Source organism: Leptinotarsa decemlineata, unplaced genomic scaffold (assembly GCF_025532065.1).
Source record: "Leptinotarsa decemlineata unplaced genomic scaffold, Ldec_3_MD MMD2_tig00026294_RagTag_RagTag, whole genome shotgun sequence".
NCBI classification, from domain to species: Eukaryota; Metazoa; Arthropoda; class Insecta; order Coleoptera; family Chrysomelidae; genus Leptinotarsa; species Leptinotarsa decemlineata.
This window is the reverse complement of record NW_027412674.1, coordinates 11,676,668-11,694,615: the sequence shown is the minus strand read 5'-3', so window position 1 is coordinate 11,694,615 and position 17,948 is coordinate 11,676,668. Positions and strand designations below refer to the sequence as shown.

The following is a 17,948-nucleotide window of genomic DNA, read 5'->3' as shown; positions in this document are numbered from 1 at the left end:
TACACACGAATATGGTTAATAATGAGAAATGAAAGTTTTAGCTTTCTACTTGTTTGTCTATCTTTATACAAAAAAATGTGTCTTGATCCGAAACACCAATGAGAAAGACATTGTTCCATGTAAGTGATAGCAAACTAAATAGCAAGAAGTGATTTTTCTGTGAATCATTGTTCATATGAAAGTAGTTGTTTCAGGGGGGATTTTTCTTCCAGTTTGTGTCTGAAAGTTACTTCTTTGCATGATCTACACACATCTTTGTATAGAGTATAGAGTTTACTGTGAAATTCATTGCTATTTTCATTTATTTGCAAGTTACATTTTAGGCGTATCAGATTAGAGAACTTGAAAATATTTCTAGTATTAAAGTAAAGTAAAATAATTGATAAATGTTCAATAATCTGTACAGCATTCTTTTGAAAAAGCCTTTGTATGTGGCGCTTGGTTTTTTCCTGTCAAAGTTCTGTCGTATCCTAGGATTCAATTGTTTCGCATCGAACTTGTTTTATTTGAGTCATCAGCATCGACTACTTTGGTCATTAGCCTCGTGTTCTGGGTAGGCAATATTAATGAACTCCTCGAGCCACATATGGAAGCATCTTGGCTATTCGCAGTCATCCATGTAACTAACGTTGCAGAATCATCCGAACTTCAGCTAGATACATTCTCTTGAGAAAAATATCTGGTCGAAGTGAGAATCGAACTCACATTTCGATCGTGAGTCAGGCACACTACCACTGCGCTAACGCACTGCTGAACTTGGTTTCTGCCTTTTTTTGTGTCGAACGCCATTTCATTGTCTAGCAACGTGTGATGGTCTATGAGGCGCAGATTCCTCCCAGACTAAATACATTTTGAAGGTTTTCCCCCTTATAGAAAGTAAGATGATTCGTCTCATTGATAGTGGCCGACTACTTTGGAACATCGTAGAAAAGTTGGAGCTCTTACCCTTTTTTAAAGATATCTACTGTCATGACTGCTGCCCTTTGAAGAATTCGCCGTACCTTTCTATAAACAGTTTGCTGGAGCTCTTACCCTTTTTTAAAGATATCTACTGTCATGACTGCTGCACTTTAAATAATTCGCTCTACCTTTCTATCGACAGTTTGTTGGAGCTGTCACCCTTTTTTAAAGATATCTACTGCCATGACTGCTGCACTTTGAAGAATTCACTCTACCTTTCTATCAACAGTTCGCTGGAGTTCTTACCTCTTTTTAAGATATCTACTGTCATGACTGCTGCACTTTAAAGAATTCGCCGTACCTTTCTATCGCTGGAGCTCTTACCTTTTTTATCTACTGTCATGACTGCTGCCCTTCGAAGAATTCGCCGTACCTTTCTATCAACAGTTTGCTGGAGCTCTTACCCTTTTTTAAATATATCTACTGTCATGACTGCTGTACTTTGAAGAGTTCGCTCTACCTTTCTTTCGACAGTTTGTTGGAGGTGTCACCCCTTTTTTTTTTAAAGATATCTACTGTCATGACTGCTGCCCTTTAAAGAATTCGCCGTACCTTTCTATCAACAGTTTGTTGGGGCTCTTACCCTTTTTTAAAGATATCTACTGTCATGACTGCTGCACTTTAAATAATTCGCTCTACCTTTCTATCGACAGTTTGTTGGAGCTGTCACCCTTTTTTAAAGATATCTACTGTCATGACTGCTGCACTTTAAAAAATTCACTCTACCTTTCTATCAACAGTTCGCTGGAGTTCTTACCCCTTTTTAAGCTATCTACTGTCATGACTGCTGCACTTTAAAGAATTCGCCGTACCTTTCTATCGCTGGAGCTCTTACCTTTTTTATCTACTGTCATGACTGCTGCCCTTTGAAGAATTCGCCGTACCTTTCTATCAACAGTTTGCTAGAGCTCTTACCCTTTTTTAAATATATCTACTGTCATGACTGCTGTACTTTGAAGAGTTCGCTCTACCTTTCTTTCGACAGTTTGTTGGAGCTGTCACCCTTTTTTTTTTAAAGATATCTACTGTCATGACTGCTGTCCTTTAAAGAATTCGCCGTACCTTTCTATCAACAGTTTGCTGGGGCTCTTACCCTTTTTTAAAGATATCTACTGTCATGACTGCTGCACTTTAGATAATTAGCTGTACCTTTCTATCTACAGTTTGTTGGATCTGTTACCCTTTTTTGAAGATATCTACTGTCATGACTGCTGCGCTTTAAAGAATTCGCTCTACCTTTCTATAACAGTTCGCTGGAGCTCTTACCTTTTTTTCACAAAAAGAAAATTGTCACCACTTCTTTTTATAGGTCGATAACCTCCACCCAATTTATTATAACTTTATGTTGCTCATCTGCATATGTAACCATATGTAAATTCCTTCAATTTATTTTGTGTGATCCATCATCAGCTGTTGGAATTGTAACCACTGTCGAGGAATTGTGTTCTGTAAAATGTTCAAGCCTGCAAAAGATTTACTTCTATCAGTAAATGAGGACGTTAAAATTCCACGCATAGTATTTAAACAACTCAGAATTCTAGAATTCGAAGGACATATTTTCATATTGCAGTTGCAATGTCCCGATTATTTTATCAAACAAAGGTTGATATTCAAATATGTGTGATTGATAACTTGTTTACTTTATAGTAATTGATGATCACTTAAATGAAATGAATGAAAACACTTTTGTCTAAATAGGTACCACTGGTAAATTTTATTTATACGACTGGTTTCGGGTTTGATCAACCCGAAACCGGTCGTATAAATAAAATTTACCAGTGGTATTTAGACAAAAATGTTTTTATTAATTTCATTCAATTGATATTCAAAGATACTAGGTCAACTTTGTCAACAATTAGGCACTTGGTTCCTTCATTTTGTTTTGTGGATAGTGAACACCAAATTGGACTTTTTGATTCAATATATTTACATAAGTATATGAAGATGTTTATGATAATGACCAAATTCAACGCCAGAACCAATGGAGTCAATGAAGTCGCCCCGGAGCGCCAATTAATTTTTATTGTTTTTATTTTATTTTTATCGTTGTTTTAATAAAATCATTCTTAATATAAACTGTTTTTGACTTATCCTATCTATTGTTAACAATAGTTGAAAGGATTAATAAATAGTTTATTTATTTATTTATTATTTTATTTATTTGAAACAAATTAAAAAGATTAACCGGAAGTAACAATTTTATTAAACAACAAACTAAAATTACAGAGAAATAACATACAAGCAACAACCAAAAAAAAAAAGTTTAAATATTAAGAAAAGCTGAAAATTAAAAAATATTAACAAAAAATGAAAAATTAAAATTAAAATATTCCAAACCAAGTTACGTCACTGTTTGTTTTGTTAATAATATTTTTTAATTTTCAGCTTTTCTTAATATTTCACCTTTTTTTTGTTGTTGCTTGTATGTTATTTCGTTGCAATTTTAGTTTGTTGTTTAATAAAATTTTTATTTTCGGTTAATCTTTTTCATTTGTTTCAGGGATTTCAAATCAATTTATATTATATTAAACAATGGAAGTCCGAACTGATGAAATACATGTTTCTAATGATTGTCTAACACATTTTTAAGAACATTAAATATATTTGGTTCCATTGAAATTGTATGAATGGTGCTGAATCTACCCCCTCTAGTACTTTTAGAAAATATTTAACCACCCACTGAGTTGATTTAAAAAAAATGTAGATGTTGTTTTGTTTACAACAACAACGAAAGTTTTATAGCATTTCTTTTTCAAACAGTAAGTTTATTGATGTTATTAAGAAATGCGTTTGATAATTTGCTTCTAAAAAAACTCATTCTGATGTGCGAGATTCAATAATTCTTTTACCACTTACATTTCAACAGAAGTGTGTGTAATAGGGTGGTTCGCAACATCAAATTGATTATGTTGATGTAATTATTTCAAAGTAAGATGTTTAATAATCATATCACCCCATAATCATGTGTTAGACATCAAGACTGAATTTTCTGATTAATTCGGCCTTTACTTGATGAAGATCCATAGTAATTTCAAAAACTACACCACACGATTTGATCTTCACAAACTCTATTTTGAAAAATATATCACATGTTCATAAATCATTCGAAAAAGCTACTGTGCTAGCGAAACGAGTGACATATTTTTCAAAATAAAGTTTGTGAAGATTGAATCGTGAAATGTAGTTTTTGAAAGGACTGAATTTATTTTATATTTTTTTTTTCACAAAGTATAAATGTGTTTACAAATTTTATCTTAATTGTTTATTGTGGTGACTTTTTTATCTCGCGCTGCTGTTATATTCTACCGTAATATTTTAATTTTTACGATCCTTTTTGTTTTAAGATGTGTTAGCAAACAAAATCTCGTAATACGATCTTGTTCAAATGGAAGTCTCCAACGAATTATCTTGTAGCATATTTGAATTGAAAGTCAGGAAGCCAAGGTAAAGAAGGGAAACCTAACCCGGAACACTGTTGGTATACACAGCGTTCAAAAGGAATTTATTTGTTATTCTACTCGCCGATTTGTTATTATGAAAGATCGTTCACATGTTTGGTTTCAGTATTTGCTTTGGCTTTTTATTATTCATGATGCGATATGTTGGCTACTCGAATTGTTTCCCACGCATAACATGTTCATAGAATGGTACAGTGATACAAAAAAGAAAGATTTGATAACGGTTCAGAATAGTTTGTCATTTGACTTGATGAATAGTATATTAGGTTAAATGCCATCATAATATCATTTCAATGTGGATCTACCGGTTGCCTAATATTCAGAAATATTGAAAGTAATTGATTGCTGAAAATCAGTTCAACAAATTGAGAAGAGTATTGCCTGTGATAAAATGATAAAATGGTACGTTCAGCTGCAGATAGTAATAAAAGTACATTCAGCTACAGATAGTAGTAAAAGTAATTAAAAAAAAGTTTTTCTCTATAACAAGCAATATACAGTGCATGTCGAAAAGTCTGCACCACACTGAAACATTTTTATTTCAGTTAATGAAATTCAACACTTTCCATTCTTCATGAAAGTTGGTGTATTGTCTATAACCGAAAATGCAAAAATCAAATAACACATTTTTTCAAATCATTAAAAAGAACAATTAGTTCAGGCCAGTCTCAAGTCCCTACACTGTAGATTAATGGGCTGACCCCTATCAGAAAACAACTACTCCCCTGGCTAATATCACGAAGAGCGTTGGATTATATCCAACAGGTGTCAGTGCAGGATTCTTCACTGAAGTTATTCCTGCATATGCTGTTGGCGATACAACTGAACGAATTGTTCTTTTTGATGATTTGATTTATAGCCCGTCTTCAAGTATGACTATATGTGAGAAGTTTTCTTTCCTTATACGAGGAATTGGGCAAATTTCGGATATGCAGTTGGTTACCCCGTTCACAGGCAGATGGGGCGATAACAAACCTGTCGTTATTGTCTGCTTCAGCTTAGTTCGAGGAATGATACTCAGAAAAAATTCGATTTTCAATTATCGGAAGTCATCGACTTTATGTTGATGATATACACTACCTTGCACTGACGAGTGGTCAAACAGCCCGAAACCGGTCTGCAAGTGTGTTCCAATAACACAGGTCTGCAAAAAAAAACTTTTTAAAAAATTGTTTTGATTTCGTTAACTGATCTTTATGTAGTTTTTTGCGCTGATTTCAAAAATGACATTTGTTTTCATCTATCACGTAAGGTTTGCCTACGAAATAAGGATGAAATAATTGAAAAAGTACCAAAAAACGAGGAATTGTGGATTTATTTTTATTATTTTAACATGGAGTAAAAGCAAAAAAAAACAATGTTACATAGCTAAACTAAGCATAATATTCGTACACAAGTGTTTGCAAAGTGATTATAAATCTTTGTAAAAACGTTTTCTTTTTCCGTCAAAGCTTCTTTTGGTACTTTTTCCGCTGTGTTCTTGTGAATTTTCCATTTTTAACATCCAACAGTAGTCTGCCATCATGTTAACATTCCACCGACCTTGGTATCTGCGTTCCATTTCTTTTATGTCTTGATGGAAGCGTTCTCCTTGTTCCTCACTTACAGTCCCTAGATTTTCGGGAAAGTAGTCCAGATGTGAGTGAAGGAAATGGATTTTGACACTCATGTTGCAGCCCAACATTTTGTAGTTTTGTATCAATTCAGCAACCAAAGTTTTGTAGTTTGGGTCTAGCCTGTTATAACAAATTCAAATGAATTCCTGGCATTTTTTTCTTTCATTTCCATTTTAGTGACAAAGCTTTCATCTTTTAAAAGTTTTCTTATGTCAGGCCCAACGAAGACTCTTTATTTCAGCATCGGATAGACCGGGAAACTTTTCAGAAAGATACTTAAAACAATCTCCTTCTTTGTCTAATGCTTTCACAAACTGTTTCATTAGCCCCAATATGATATGGAGTGGTGGAAGTAAGATTTTTTTAGGATCCACCAAACTTTGTTTTTCAACATTTTTTACTCCAGGAATAAGAACCTTTCTTATTGGCCACACCTGCTTGACATAGTGTTGTTTCCTGTCACGGCTATCCCATTCACATAGGAAACATGGAAACTTAGTCTAACCACTTTGTTCGCCTAGTAACATTGAAATAACTTTCAATCCTCCACAAATGGTCCACTTATGATCAGAGTAGCTGAGCTTATTAAGAACAAATTCAAGATTTTCGTAGCATTCTTTCAAATGGACTGAGTGTCCAACAGGCACAGAAGCATATTGGTTCCTATTGTGAAGAAGTACAGCTTTCAAACTTCTTTTTGATGAATCGATGAAAAGTCTCCATTTCTCTGGTTCATACGTTATGTTGAACATTTTCATGACGCCGGGTACATTGTTGCAGAAAACTAGGTCACCCTCTTGTGTAAAAAAGGGGACAAATTCCCTTTCTCTAAATCGGTACCATGAAAATGAAACACCGGAGGCTAACATATGTCTTTCTTCAAGTCTAGACCCTAAAACTTCTGCTGAGTCCTTTGGGAGGCCCAGATCTCGTACTAAATCTTTCAAATCTGATTGAGAGAAAAGTTCAGGGTAATTGGTACCTGGATCGTATGTTGGTGGGGTATGAAATATCTTTCCTGTTTTTTAAATTGAAACCTTGCACTGAACAAGAACAAAAATAACAGTCATCACTGTGATTTTTAGGCTCCCTCCAAACCATGGGTACTCCAAAACGAAATGATTTTTTCTTACCTTGAAACCATTGTCTAAGTTCTTCAACACACACAGAACACACTATATGGGTAGCCCAAGATTTATCTTGGTCCCCTAATTCAATTCCAAAGTATTCAAAATACACCTTCTGAACAAAATCAGAAATATTCCTTTTTTGCTTTTTGATGGTATAAGTCCCACAAATATAACAAAAATTCAGACTCGATTTACCGCTTATGCAGGCTATATAATACAGGAACATCAAACCCATACCGAACCTAAAAACCCATTTAATAAAAAAAATTCAGGTGAAATTTGTGACTTATCTATAGGTGATAAATTTTTTTACTATTTTTTCCGTAATCTGCACACAAAATACTATTAAAAACATTTGTTAAATATCCTACAATTTTTTCATCGCAGACGTGTGTAATTGAAAATTTCTGCCAGAAGTCCATAAATCTTTTTGCCCTCCAGGTGTTTGGCAAAGCCTAAAGAGATGCCAATGACAGGTTCTGGTCCGATGAAGCTGCTGGCAGCACCCTCCTTTGCAAAGGAGTCATCAGCTTTATTGCCTTCCAGGCCAGTATGCCCAGGAATCCAGACCAGAGACAATCTGTTAAGTCTTCCTATTGAGGGGAGTCGTTGACTTGTGTATGAGGTTGGATTCTTTCAATCTCTCCGCACACAATTCAACAGAGTAAATTTGCACTTGAAATACAGTCGCATAAGTTTCTAGGCAGATAGATGTCTCTGTCCTGGGTCTGCGACTAAAAACACCTGCAGTAGAACTGGAAGGTGTTTTTGATCCATCTGTGAACCAACAACTATCTGCTCTTGATATTTCTTTCTCCCGGAGGATCCAGTCCTCTCTACTCGGGAATGGTACTTCATAAGGCAGTTCGTAGATGACAGTTGGAGGCATAAAGTTAGAGGTAATTTCCAGAATGCTGTGCCTCCCAGTGTCTACCAACAGTCTGTTGCACTCTGCATTAAATTGATTTGTGAATTGGCAATGTGCACAAGTCCGTAAGCAGTCCATCTGGCCTCTTTCTCCAGAAGTAGGTGGAGAGGAGGTAGATCTAGAAGGATCTCCATGGCCGCTGACGGTGTGGTACTGATGGCACCACTTTTAGTTAGACATGCCTATCTCTGTAAGCCAGAGAGCTTCGCTTGGACCGTTTTCTGTAAAGCCTTCGTCCACCAGGCAATTGCACCATAAGTGATCATTGGTCTGACAATCATCACATAAATCCAATGGATTTGTTTGGGACCTAAACCCCAAGTTTTACCACAAATCCTTCGACATTAACATAGAGACAGACAGTCTGGCTTTGTGTAAAACTTTTCCCAAGTGAGCGTTTCAGGTGAGTCTTTTATCAGGGACAATGCCATTCCAAGTGGAATGACCTTACCATTGAGGAAAAGTGGCGTTACAACGTCCAATTTTCTCCCCCTGGTGAATGGGGATTACCACAGTTTTGCTGGGGTTGACAGACATCTGCTCCCTCAGGTACCTTTGGAGGGTATTACAAGCTACCCTTACCGACGCGGACCTTGCCAGGATGACAGGATCATCTGCATAAGCTTGCAGATCAACTTTTTTCTGTCGAGGGCATCAAGCAGACTATCCATCAGGAGCGACCACAGAAGGGGAGATAGTACCCTACCTTGAGGGCAGTCCCTGGTGACCCTGAACCTAGTGGTCTCTCCTTGAAGTGTCGTAGTTGCAGTTCTGTTTACCAGCATGGCATAGATCCAGCCAGTTATGCGCCATTTTGCTCCATGCAACAATTTTTTTTTGAATTTTGCTCTTACATCATCTCAACATCTCAGGAGTTATAGCTCAGCTCGGCAGTCATCAATAATTCTACGGCGTAATTCATCCAAATTGGCTGGCTGTGTAGCATAAACTTTAGACTTTAAATATCCACACAAAAAGTAGTCCAGTGGTGTTGAATCTGGTGATCGTGCTGGCCATTCAATTGGACCTCTTCTGCCAATCCATTGTCCTTCAAAATGATTATTCGAAAAATTTCTAACCTGCTGGGCATAATGGGGTGGTGCACCGTCTTGTTGAAAATGAATAAATTCATCTTGACATCTTGGATCCTGTTTAATTATTTCAACTATACGAGGTTGTATTGCCTCTTCAAGAAGTTGTAAATAAGAATCACCGGTTAAATTTCCATGAATGAAAAATGGACCTATAATATGTATGATTGCCTAATATTCCGGCCTAGATATTCAACTTTTGGGGATGTTGGGTATGTATTTCTGCGTATTGTCTTGGGTTTTCATCCGACCAATAACGGCAATTGTGACGGTTCACGCAACCATTTAAATTGACCAAAATGGCTTAGCATTTTGGTCGTTGCCAAAAAATAAAGCAATAACTGAAACCCTTTCAGCAGTAGTGTAAGGCATTTTTAAACAAATAACAATACACGACCCGTTTAAACAAAACAATCGAACGATGTACTAATGAAAACTGGAAGAAGTGAAGTGGGTATCGATTTTAAAAAAGAGATTTTATTTAACAAAAAACTGATAAGAAGAACTGCTCGAAATTTTTTTTATTTAGGCATACAAGTTACCGAGTGGTCTGTCTGTATTATTAACATGGCAATTTTAACTTCAAATTATCTCGAAAACTAATCGTTACAAAAAATTTTTTTTAACAGAGTTGTTAAGGTATTCGAAATACCTTTAAAACAAGGTGCCACTCGACCTACTTTCCCTATCTAAATAAGGGTCGTCGGACGCACCTCTCCGAGGTGCTGCGTACTACAAAAAATCTGATTAGTCTGAAAGGTGTCCCTTTTCAATTAGAAATCGACGTGTCCGAACTTTTTTTAAAAATCTTACTTTTTATATTCAAAAACGGCTCCGTTAAGTTTTCGTTGTTACACACTGTATATACCTTTCCTAGCCAGAGACAATCCTATAGCTTTAGGTAGTGCATTGTCAAATGCTCCTTCAATATCAAGAAATACTGCAACCGCATTCTCCTTGTTGTCAAGGAATTGGGATATTTTCTCAACAAGGTTGTTTAATGCTAAATCCGTCGATTTACCGGTTTGATAAGCATACTGGTGGTTATTTAGGGGGGATGCATATAATGCTACCCTCCTGATGTGTCCGTCCAGTATACTCTCAAGTCCTTTCAACAGGAAGGATGTAAGGTCGTACCAATTCAGGATGTGGGTCTCTCCGACCCACTTTAGGTATATATACCACCCTTGCAGACAACCAACTGGGTTGTATATAGTTCCACGCCAGAGTAGCTCTATACATTGTATGTAGACTTGATTTAATCTTCCTCCTGAAGATGATCACTTGATTATTGAAACACGTGTCGGAGGTGTTGAAAAAAAAATTACAAATTTTGAAAAGTTTGTTTTTGTTGTTGTTTCAAGGCATTATATTTGATTACCCAAAGTTCTCTTGTGAATATGAACTGTTATCGACTTTATGTACTAAATAGCATTTGCTTGTAATTCAGTTCTATGTGTGTCTCCCAAAATTTCTAACATTTCATCACTTCCGGTACCGTTCGTGTATAAAAGCGACTCATCAAGCATTGTTTAGTGGCAATGACCCAGAGATACCATACTTAATTAAGTTAATTGAAAGTGAATTCGGGCTCACTTTTTTAATTAGTGTTAACAAGTCGTAAAACCCAGATGATTTAGCAGACAAACAAGTCTCTGGATGATGTGGCTTTTCAACTCAGGGAAATATATTGTTTACCCAGAATGGAATTACTTATGTTTGTCAGATAAACCATAAATCCTAGTTAAAAGTCATACCTACCGAATATATTAGATAAGAGCGATTGGAGAGTTCAAGTTTGATGATGACTTTCTTTATTACGGTGGAAAACTGGAATTTTGTTCAAATTATAAACTGTACTTTTTCAATTTTTCAATTTTTTCTAAGGGTACATCTTGACACAGTTTTGATAAACTAGTTTGAGAAAGAAATTAATTTTTTAGGATCATATTTAGTCGCAATTTATCGTGGAATTCACATATCAGTCGACTCAGAAAGAAAATTACACTTAGGTATATTTTATAAAATAAGAAATTTTATTCCGTTTGAATTTTTGAAAACAATTTTTAATTTTTCAATTCATTTGAATCTTCAACATCTGACATCAATTTGGGCAACAGCTGATTTCTCTCATTTGAAACATTTACAACGGTTACAAATTAAAATTATAAAATGTATGTATACTCGTATAGAGTGTGTAAAAGCAAAATTGCATAAATTCATTATATGGGTTACTGTACATATTAAAAAAAAATCAAAACACGTCAAATGTAAATTATAATTTGACATTCTTCAACGTAAAAATGCCACCCCTACCTTCAACTTCCTTCGAATGACAGGCACAACTCCCAATTTTTTAAATGGGAAGTATAGGTTTGTGGTTCATCGTTTCAAAGGTCCCTTCATTCTCTATTCAAAAATGTTATCGATTTCGAATTTATCGCAACAATCAAGATAAAATAAATTAAAATTATGTGCTTACCGAAATTCGATAAATTACACTCAAAAACTAAAATGTAATGCAAAACGTAATGGAATGTAGACTATGAAAATGAACTATTGATGTTAACGAAGTAGATGTTCAAAATGTTCACCGCGAACGTCTTGGCAACATCTTAATCTCAAATAAAACTGTCTTCTAACATTATTTAACATATCAGGTGTGACCGACCTAATCGCAAGCGTTACTCGTTCTTTCAAGTCATTCAATATCCCCATAAAAAGAAATCTAAAGATGAAAGATCAGGTGATCGTGCTGGCCATTCAATCGATCCTCTACTCCCTATCCACCGATTTGGAAATGTTGTTTCGAGGTATTGCCGGACAATCAATTAATTTGGTAATGTGGTGGTGCTCCATCCTGCTGAAACCATATCGTATTCATTGGAACTGAGCTAAACTTGGAATGACATTATTTTGAAGTAGTGTCAAATAATTATCGCCATTCAAGTTTCCCTCAATGATATGGTTTCCTACAATCCTTGACCAAACATTATCCTTTTGAGGGCACTGCGTGTGCTCTTCTCTCATCCAGTGAAGATTTTCCGTTGACCGTAAGCATGACCGTTAAGAGACAAAGTACAGTCATCAGAAAACAACGTCTTCTAATTGGATAATACTATCCAACATGTCCATCATTCCATTTGGAACGGAGGTGAAATATCTTCGCATTGTCCTTGATAAAAGACTCACCTGGAACGCTCACTTGGAAAAAGTTTTACACAAAGCCATGGACATGTCGAAGGATTTGTGGTAAAACTTGGAGTTTAGGTCCCAACCAAATCCATTGGATTTATGTGATGATTGTCAGACCAATGATCACTTATGGTGCAATTGCTTGGTGGCCGAAGGCTTTACAGAAAACGACCCAAGCGAAGCTCTCTGGCTTACAGAGACAAGCTTGTCTAGCTATCAGTGGTACCATCAGTACCACACCGTCAGCGGCCATAGAGATCCTTCTAGATCTACCTCTTCTCCACATTTTTCTGGAAAGAGAGGCTAGATGGACTGTACACAGACTTTTGCACAAATGACCTCTGACTATATGCCTCCAACTGTCAACTACGAACTGCCTTGTAATGTACTATTTTCGAGCAGAGAGGACTGGATTCTGCGGAAGAAGGAAATATTAAGAGCGGATAGTTGTTGGTTCACAGATGGATCAAAAAACACCTTCCGGTTCTGGTGCACGTGTTTTCAGTCGCAGAGCCACGACAGAGTTATCTACCTGCCTAGGAACTTATGCGACTGTATTTCAAGCGGAAATCTACGCTATTGAATTGTGTGCGGAGAGATTGGATAAATTCAACCTCACTCACAAGTTAATAAAAATATTCTCGGACAGTCAAGCGGCTTTGGAAGCTCTTGGCTCCTACCGAGCAACATCTTAATTGGTAGCAAACTGCCAAAATTGACTAAACCAAAAAAGACTAAACAGATTGTCTCTAGTCTGGATTCCTGGCCATACTGGCCTGGAAGGCAATGAAGCTGCTGACTCTCTTGCAAAGGAGGGTGCTGTAAGCGGCTTCATTGGACCATAACCTGTCATTGGCATCGCTTTGGGCTTTGCCAAAGAAACACTGAACACCTGGATGGCAAGAAGAGTTATGGACTTCTGGCAGAATCTTCCAGGATTGGCTCACTCCAAGGCCAACCTTCGAAGCTTGATTCCAAACAATTGTTGGCTACAGTAGGGATGAACTACGATGTCTAACAGGCCTTCTTACAGGTCACTGTCATCCGACACACACTGTCGGAAGACAGTGTGTGTCGCCTCTGTCTGGAAAATGATGAAACTGCAGAGCATATACTTTGTGCCTGCCCCGCTGGGGACCGAATCAGGTTCTTTGAGTTCGGCAGATCCGTACTCTCACCATCTGATCTGAAAGACCTCTAACCATACAAAATAATCGGCTTCGTTTAGAAGCTGGGTTTATTTGGCCGAGTGTGAATAAGTGTGAGCCATAATAAATCCTTATGGGTTACGGTGGAGGGTCGAATAGACCCACCTACTTTAGACCTACCAACATGTCCATCATTTGCTCACAAAAATTAGATCAATCCAAATCGTCTTCCATGCGCTCCCGAGTAGGTTTCTTTTTTATAGGAATGCATTTAATTTTCTTTTAATATGTTTACTATCGATATATGGCTAACATTGAATGTAGCCTGTCCACTCGATGTATGTGGATTTTCCTCAAACTGAAACATCACGTCTAATTTGAATTCGTCACTCATTGCAGCACATGACCAAGCTCGCGACATTGCTTCTCTATTTTGCTTATTTTTCCTTGAGATATGGTCGGTAAATTAAGAAATTTCCCATGAAATAGGCGAGCTACTACGTGTTGTGTTCGGGTTTTATTTCCGTAACCAATCATTTATAAAACTGTCATTTTATGCATTTCCTTTAATATAACCATTTGTCAGACTTGAAGTTAACGAACTTTAAACCTAAATTAAAATACTGCTGATGTTGTTATATGTAAAACAAGTTGACAAGGCGTTTTAAACGTTGCCGTGGAAATCAGTTAAACAGTTTTTTAATGAATACTATCCAAAAAAACATTGCTATGGTTTTTGCTTACTTTTTTATTATCAATTCCTCAACATGAAATAAGTTTTGAGTATATTGCAATAAGCTTTGAGTGTATTTTATGGAACTTCGGTAACCACATGATTTTTATTTATTTTATCTTAATTGTTGCAATGAACTTGAGAGCGATAACATTTTTGAAGAGAGGATGAAGAGATCTTCAAATGATATATCAGAAGCCTTTACTTACCATTTAAAAAATTGGGGGTTGTACCTGTCCTTCGGCGGGGGTTGAAGGTAGGGGTAGCTATTTTCCGTTAAAATATGTCAAATTATAATTTAAATTTTACGTGTTTGGAATTTTGTTAAAATATGTAGCGTTACTGAAATAGTGAATTTACTCCATTTGGATTTTACAAACTGTATAAGCTAAATCCGAGGAAATGGACCAGCAATCTGTATACACCCAGAACATTATTTGATATTAGAGAAATACACCATTTCCAAATATGCATGTGATTTGGCAAAACAGACTGATTAAATTACAACCAATTTGACAGATGAGGCTTCAACAAGATGACCATTATCAATTGTCAAAGTTCGGATATCTCTATTGGAAGACTCCAATATAAACATGTACTGTTTTTTGGAAATGGAAATCCATAATAATTTGAACTTGCTCATTTTGAATCTGGGAGTAGAAACATAAATGAGTTAGAAGAGCTTTAGGACTGAAATCTTAAACAATTTAGTGAAAAATGAAGTAAATATATAAACTGTGCAATCTCATACTAATGTATGAAGAAAGTAAATTATTATGACCTGAATTTGACAAATTTAGTGTTGAATGAAATTTATTTTATTGTGTTTATTTGTACAGTTAATTGTAATATGCAGTAAATACAAAAGTTGAACTTTTTTTCGAAATTCTTGCAGAGTGATTTTATTATGTAACAATAACTGAATTTTTCTGTCAAGAGTGTTCATTATTATTAGTGTGTTGTTCGCGTAACGTTCAGAAGACTCATACAATATATCATAATGAAAACAGTCCTTGATGTATTCCATTCCATTTTACATTGAAGAATTCTGAACCTAATTTTATCAAAATATGCTATAAGGTTATAATTCGAGTAGCTACTCTAGGTAATTTCACCAACCACTACCTCTACAACGCAATATATTTTTGAAATCAACACTAACTTAGCTGAAACTTTTGTTATACGACCTATCTAATGTATTCTGTGATGTGCATCAGTTGATATACTCTAGCAGCCTAGCAATTAATTTATACATAATGTGATTACTGCTCTAAAAGCACAGGTAGCGGTTGATGACTATTCCCATTATTCCATAATTCAATTGTGAAAAGTTTCTGGGAAATTAACTTTCATACCTCTTTGCTAATGAAGCTAATGAATAATAGTATACTTCCCAAAAATTTTTCAACAAATAAATCTTGTGGCCCAAGTTTTCAACTCCAAATAATGCTGATTCCTGGTTAGAAGATATTTTTGATTTAAAAAAACTTCGAATAGTCGTACGTCTTCAAATATTACTGCAACATAATTCAGATGTTTTTTATTTCGGATATATTTATTTTTGTAAGGTACAATCCTGTAGATACAAATACTGAACTGAGGATGCAACGAAATACTTCTTCCATACTCCAGATTGTCGTTAAACCATACTTGTCGCGCGTTTCTCTAACTTCGGGAGATGATCTATAGTAATTTGTGGGAAAAGTGTTTCTGTTGGATTAATCCTTCACCAGGGGCTTCATAATTTTCGGTACTTTGGAGTTGAAAATTTTTGCCAATATCATTTGTATTATATATGAATTATGATTAAAGATGTACCTCATCTTTCATCATAGTTCAACCAAAATTTACCTGAATGTTGGGATAGGGTACCCTTGCTTCTCAAACGGGCACTTTTCAAAGTTTCAAAATTGACAATAGTACCTGTCCTTTTATCCAACAACCGCATCCTTTTCTGATAGATTAAACTTGGGAAACTTCTGGCAGGTTAGTATTCATTCATTCTTTTTGGGTACCCTGGCCCATTATGCTTTGGGCTTGGCCCCCTTTTTTGTGGTCGAGGTAAGTTTGGCAGTATCTAGATATTAATATTCCTCTTCTTCATCTAACGAATAATGGTAAGGAGTGTTATGGTTTTTCTTATTCTAGAACCTATCGGATCAGTACTGCCAAGGTTTCCCCTGGAAACCAGAAAGGAGCATGTTTATCTTCAAAATGTCAGTCTTAACCTATTATGTCCAGCTCAAGGGTTTCCACTACTTTCGACAAGGTATTTGATTAATTTCAAGCATGGTCCCTATACCAACAAATTTCAAGGTATTTCTACTGACGATAATTTTTACTTCAAGAACCTGTGGCCAGCGTTCTTCCAAAATTTCCCACGCTAGATAGCTCGCGATCTTTCAAGGGTATGGTGAATAGTAGTATCACCCTTTTGTGTGCTGCATTAGCATATCCTGTTCCAAAATTCAGGTAATTCAATAAAACATGTGTTGCTCCTCTTGGAATGTCAGGAGTTAGTTGGCCCATCTTTTTGAAATCGGGATTCATATTCGCTCTGGATTCTTGAGTGTGAGAAATTTTATCTCTTCCAGAGCCCGTGGGTAGTGTTAGACCGAACATTCCCAAATTCCCGACGGTTGACAACTACAAGTCCAGAGAGAATATAGCCCTCCTTTGTCCCGCTCAAGCTTTTCCAGCACCTTTATATAGGTAAAACTTTCTGAGAGGTACCTTATCCTTTTTCATGTTATTTTTTTCCGCCTTGCATTTAGAACCCATTGGTACTGTAACTCCAAAACTGACATCCGGTGATGACAGCAGAGTTGTCCAAGCTAAAGTGCAAGTTTCTTTGACTATGCTTTGCCCAATGCAAGGTTTTCCTATCCCAAGGTTCAGGTAAGACTAATCATCGAATACATAGATTTAAATACATGTTCCATTATTAGAACCTGTCGGAAGTGTGGCTCCTAGATTATCTGCAGGTACTTCGAAAATTCAAACAATAGAGTCACGGCATGGTGTCAGTGTGACACTCTTGTGTCCAGCGCAAGCATTTCCTGTTCCAAGTTACAGGTATTTTGGTCAACTTTTTTTAACCTTTCCAACATCTATCTTCATGAGAACTTTCTTGCAGAGCCAGTTGGATTTGTAAAGCCAAAGTTTCCCACAGTCGACAAAAGCCATGCTTTTGAAACATCTTCATTAGACAGTATTACAATAATGTGTCCTGCTCAGTCTTACCCCGTCCCTGTCGTAAGGTAATGAACCCGATTAATTAATTTTTCAACAGAACCAATAAGTAGTACTATGCCGAAAGTATCATCAAAATCCAAATACGATGTGATCGAGTATAAAGTAAATTCGACCTTGGCGTTGATTTGTCCAGCACAAGGGTTTCCCGTTCCCTATTTCAGGTTAGTTACTTGAAACGTCTTGAATGATATTTTAGAACCTGTTGGCACAAGGGTTCCCAAATTGATCTCTAATGCTAAGATGATGTGGTTTGATGTCGAAGAACGCTCAGATATTGCAGTTATTTGTCACGGTCAAGGTTTTCCTCCACCGACATTCAGGTAGATACAAATTTGGTTCTTATACTTAGTTTTTTCGGGAAGAACCTGTTGGTACCAGAAAACCAAGCCTTGTAAATGATCTTAAGGGAATAACTATAGAAAAGCGCTCTGGCC

The 17,948-nt window shown here is 36.2% G+C and overlaps 1 protein-coding gene across 50 annotated transcripts in view; it reads left to right on the top strand.

Moving 5' to 3' along the window:
* Positions 1 to 17,948, top strand: part of Dscam1 (Down syndrome cell adhesion molecule 1) — a 204,929-nt gene that overhangs the window by 104,641 nt on the left and 82,340 nt on the right. For 7 of the 50 annotated variants that reach the window (XM_074180407.1, XM_074180392.1, XM_074180414.1 and 4 more), the window contains exon 5: positions 17,034 to 17,157. The exons of 32 other annotated variants lie outside the window; for them this stretch is intronic. In XM_074180407.1, the coding sequence (XP_074036508.1) occupies positions 17,034 to 17,157 (124 nt within the window). Of the gene's footprint in view, positions 1 to 17,033; positions 17,158 to 17,207; positions 17,335 to 17,395; positions 17,520 to 17,551; positions 17,676 to 17,948 lie in introns of all 50 variants that reach the window. 11 more of the 50 variants (XM_074180416.1, XM_074180388.1, XM_074180396.1 and 8 more) reach the window with 3 other exon arrangements.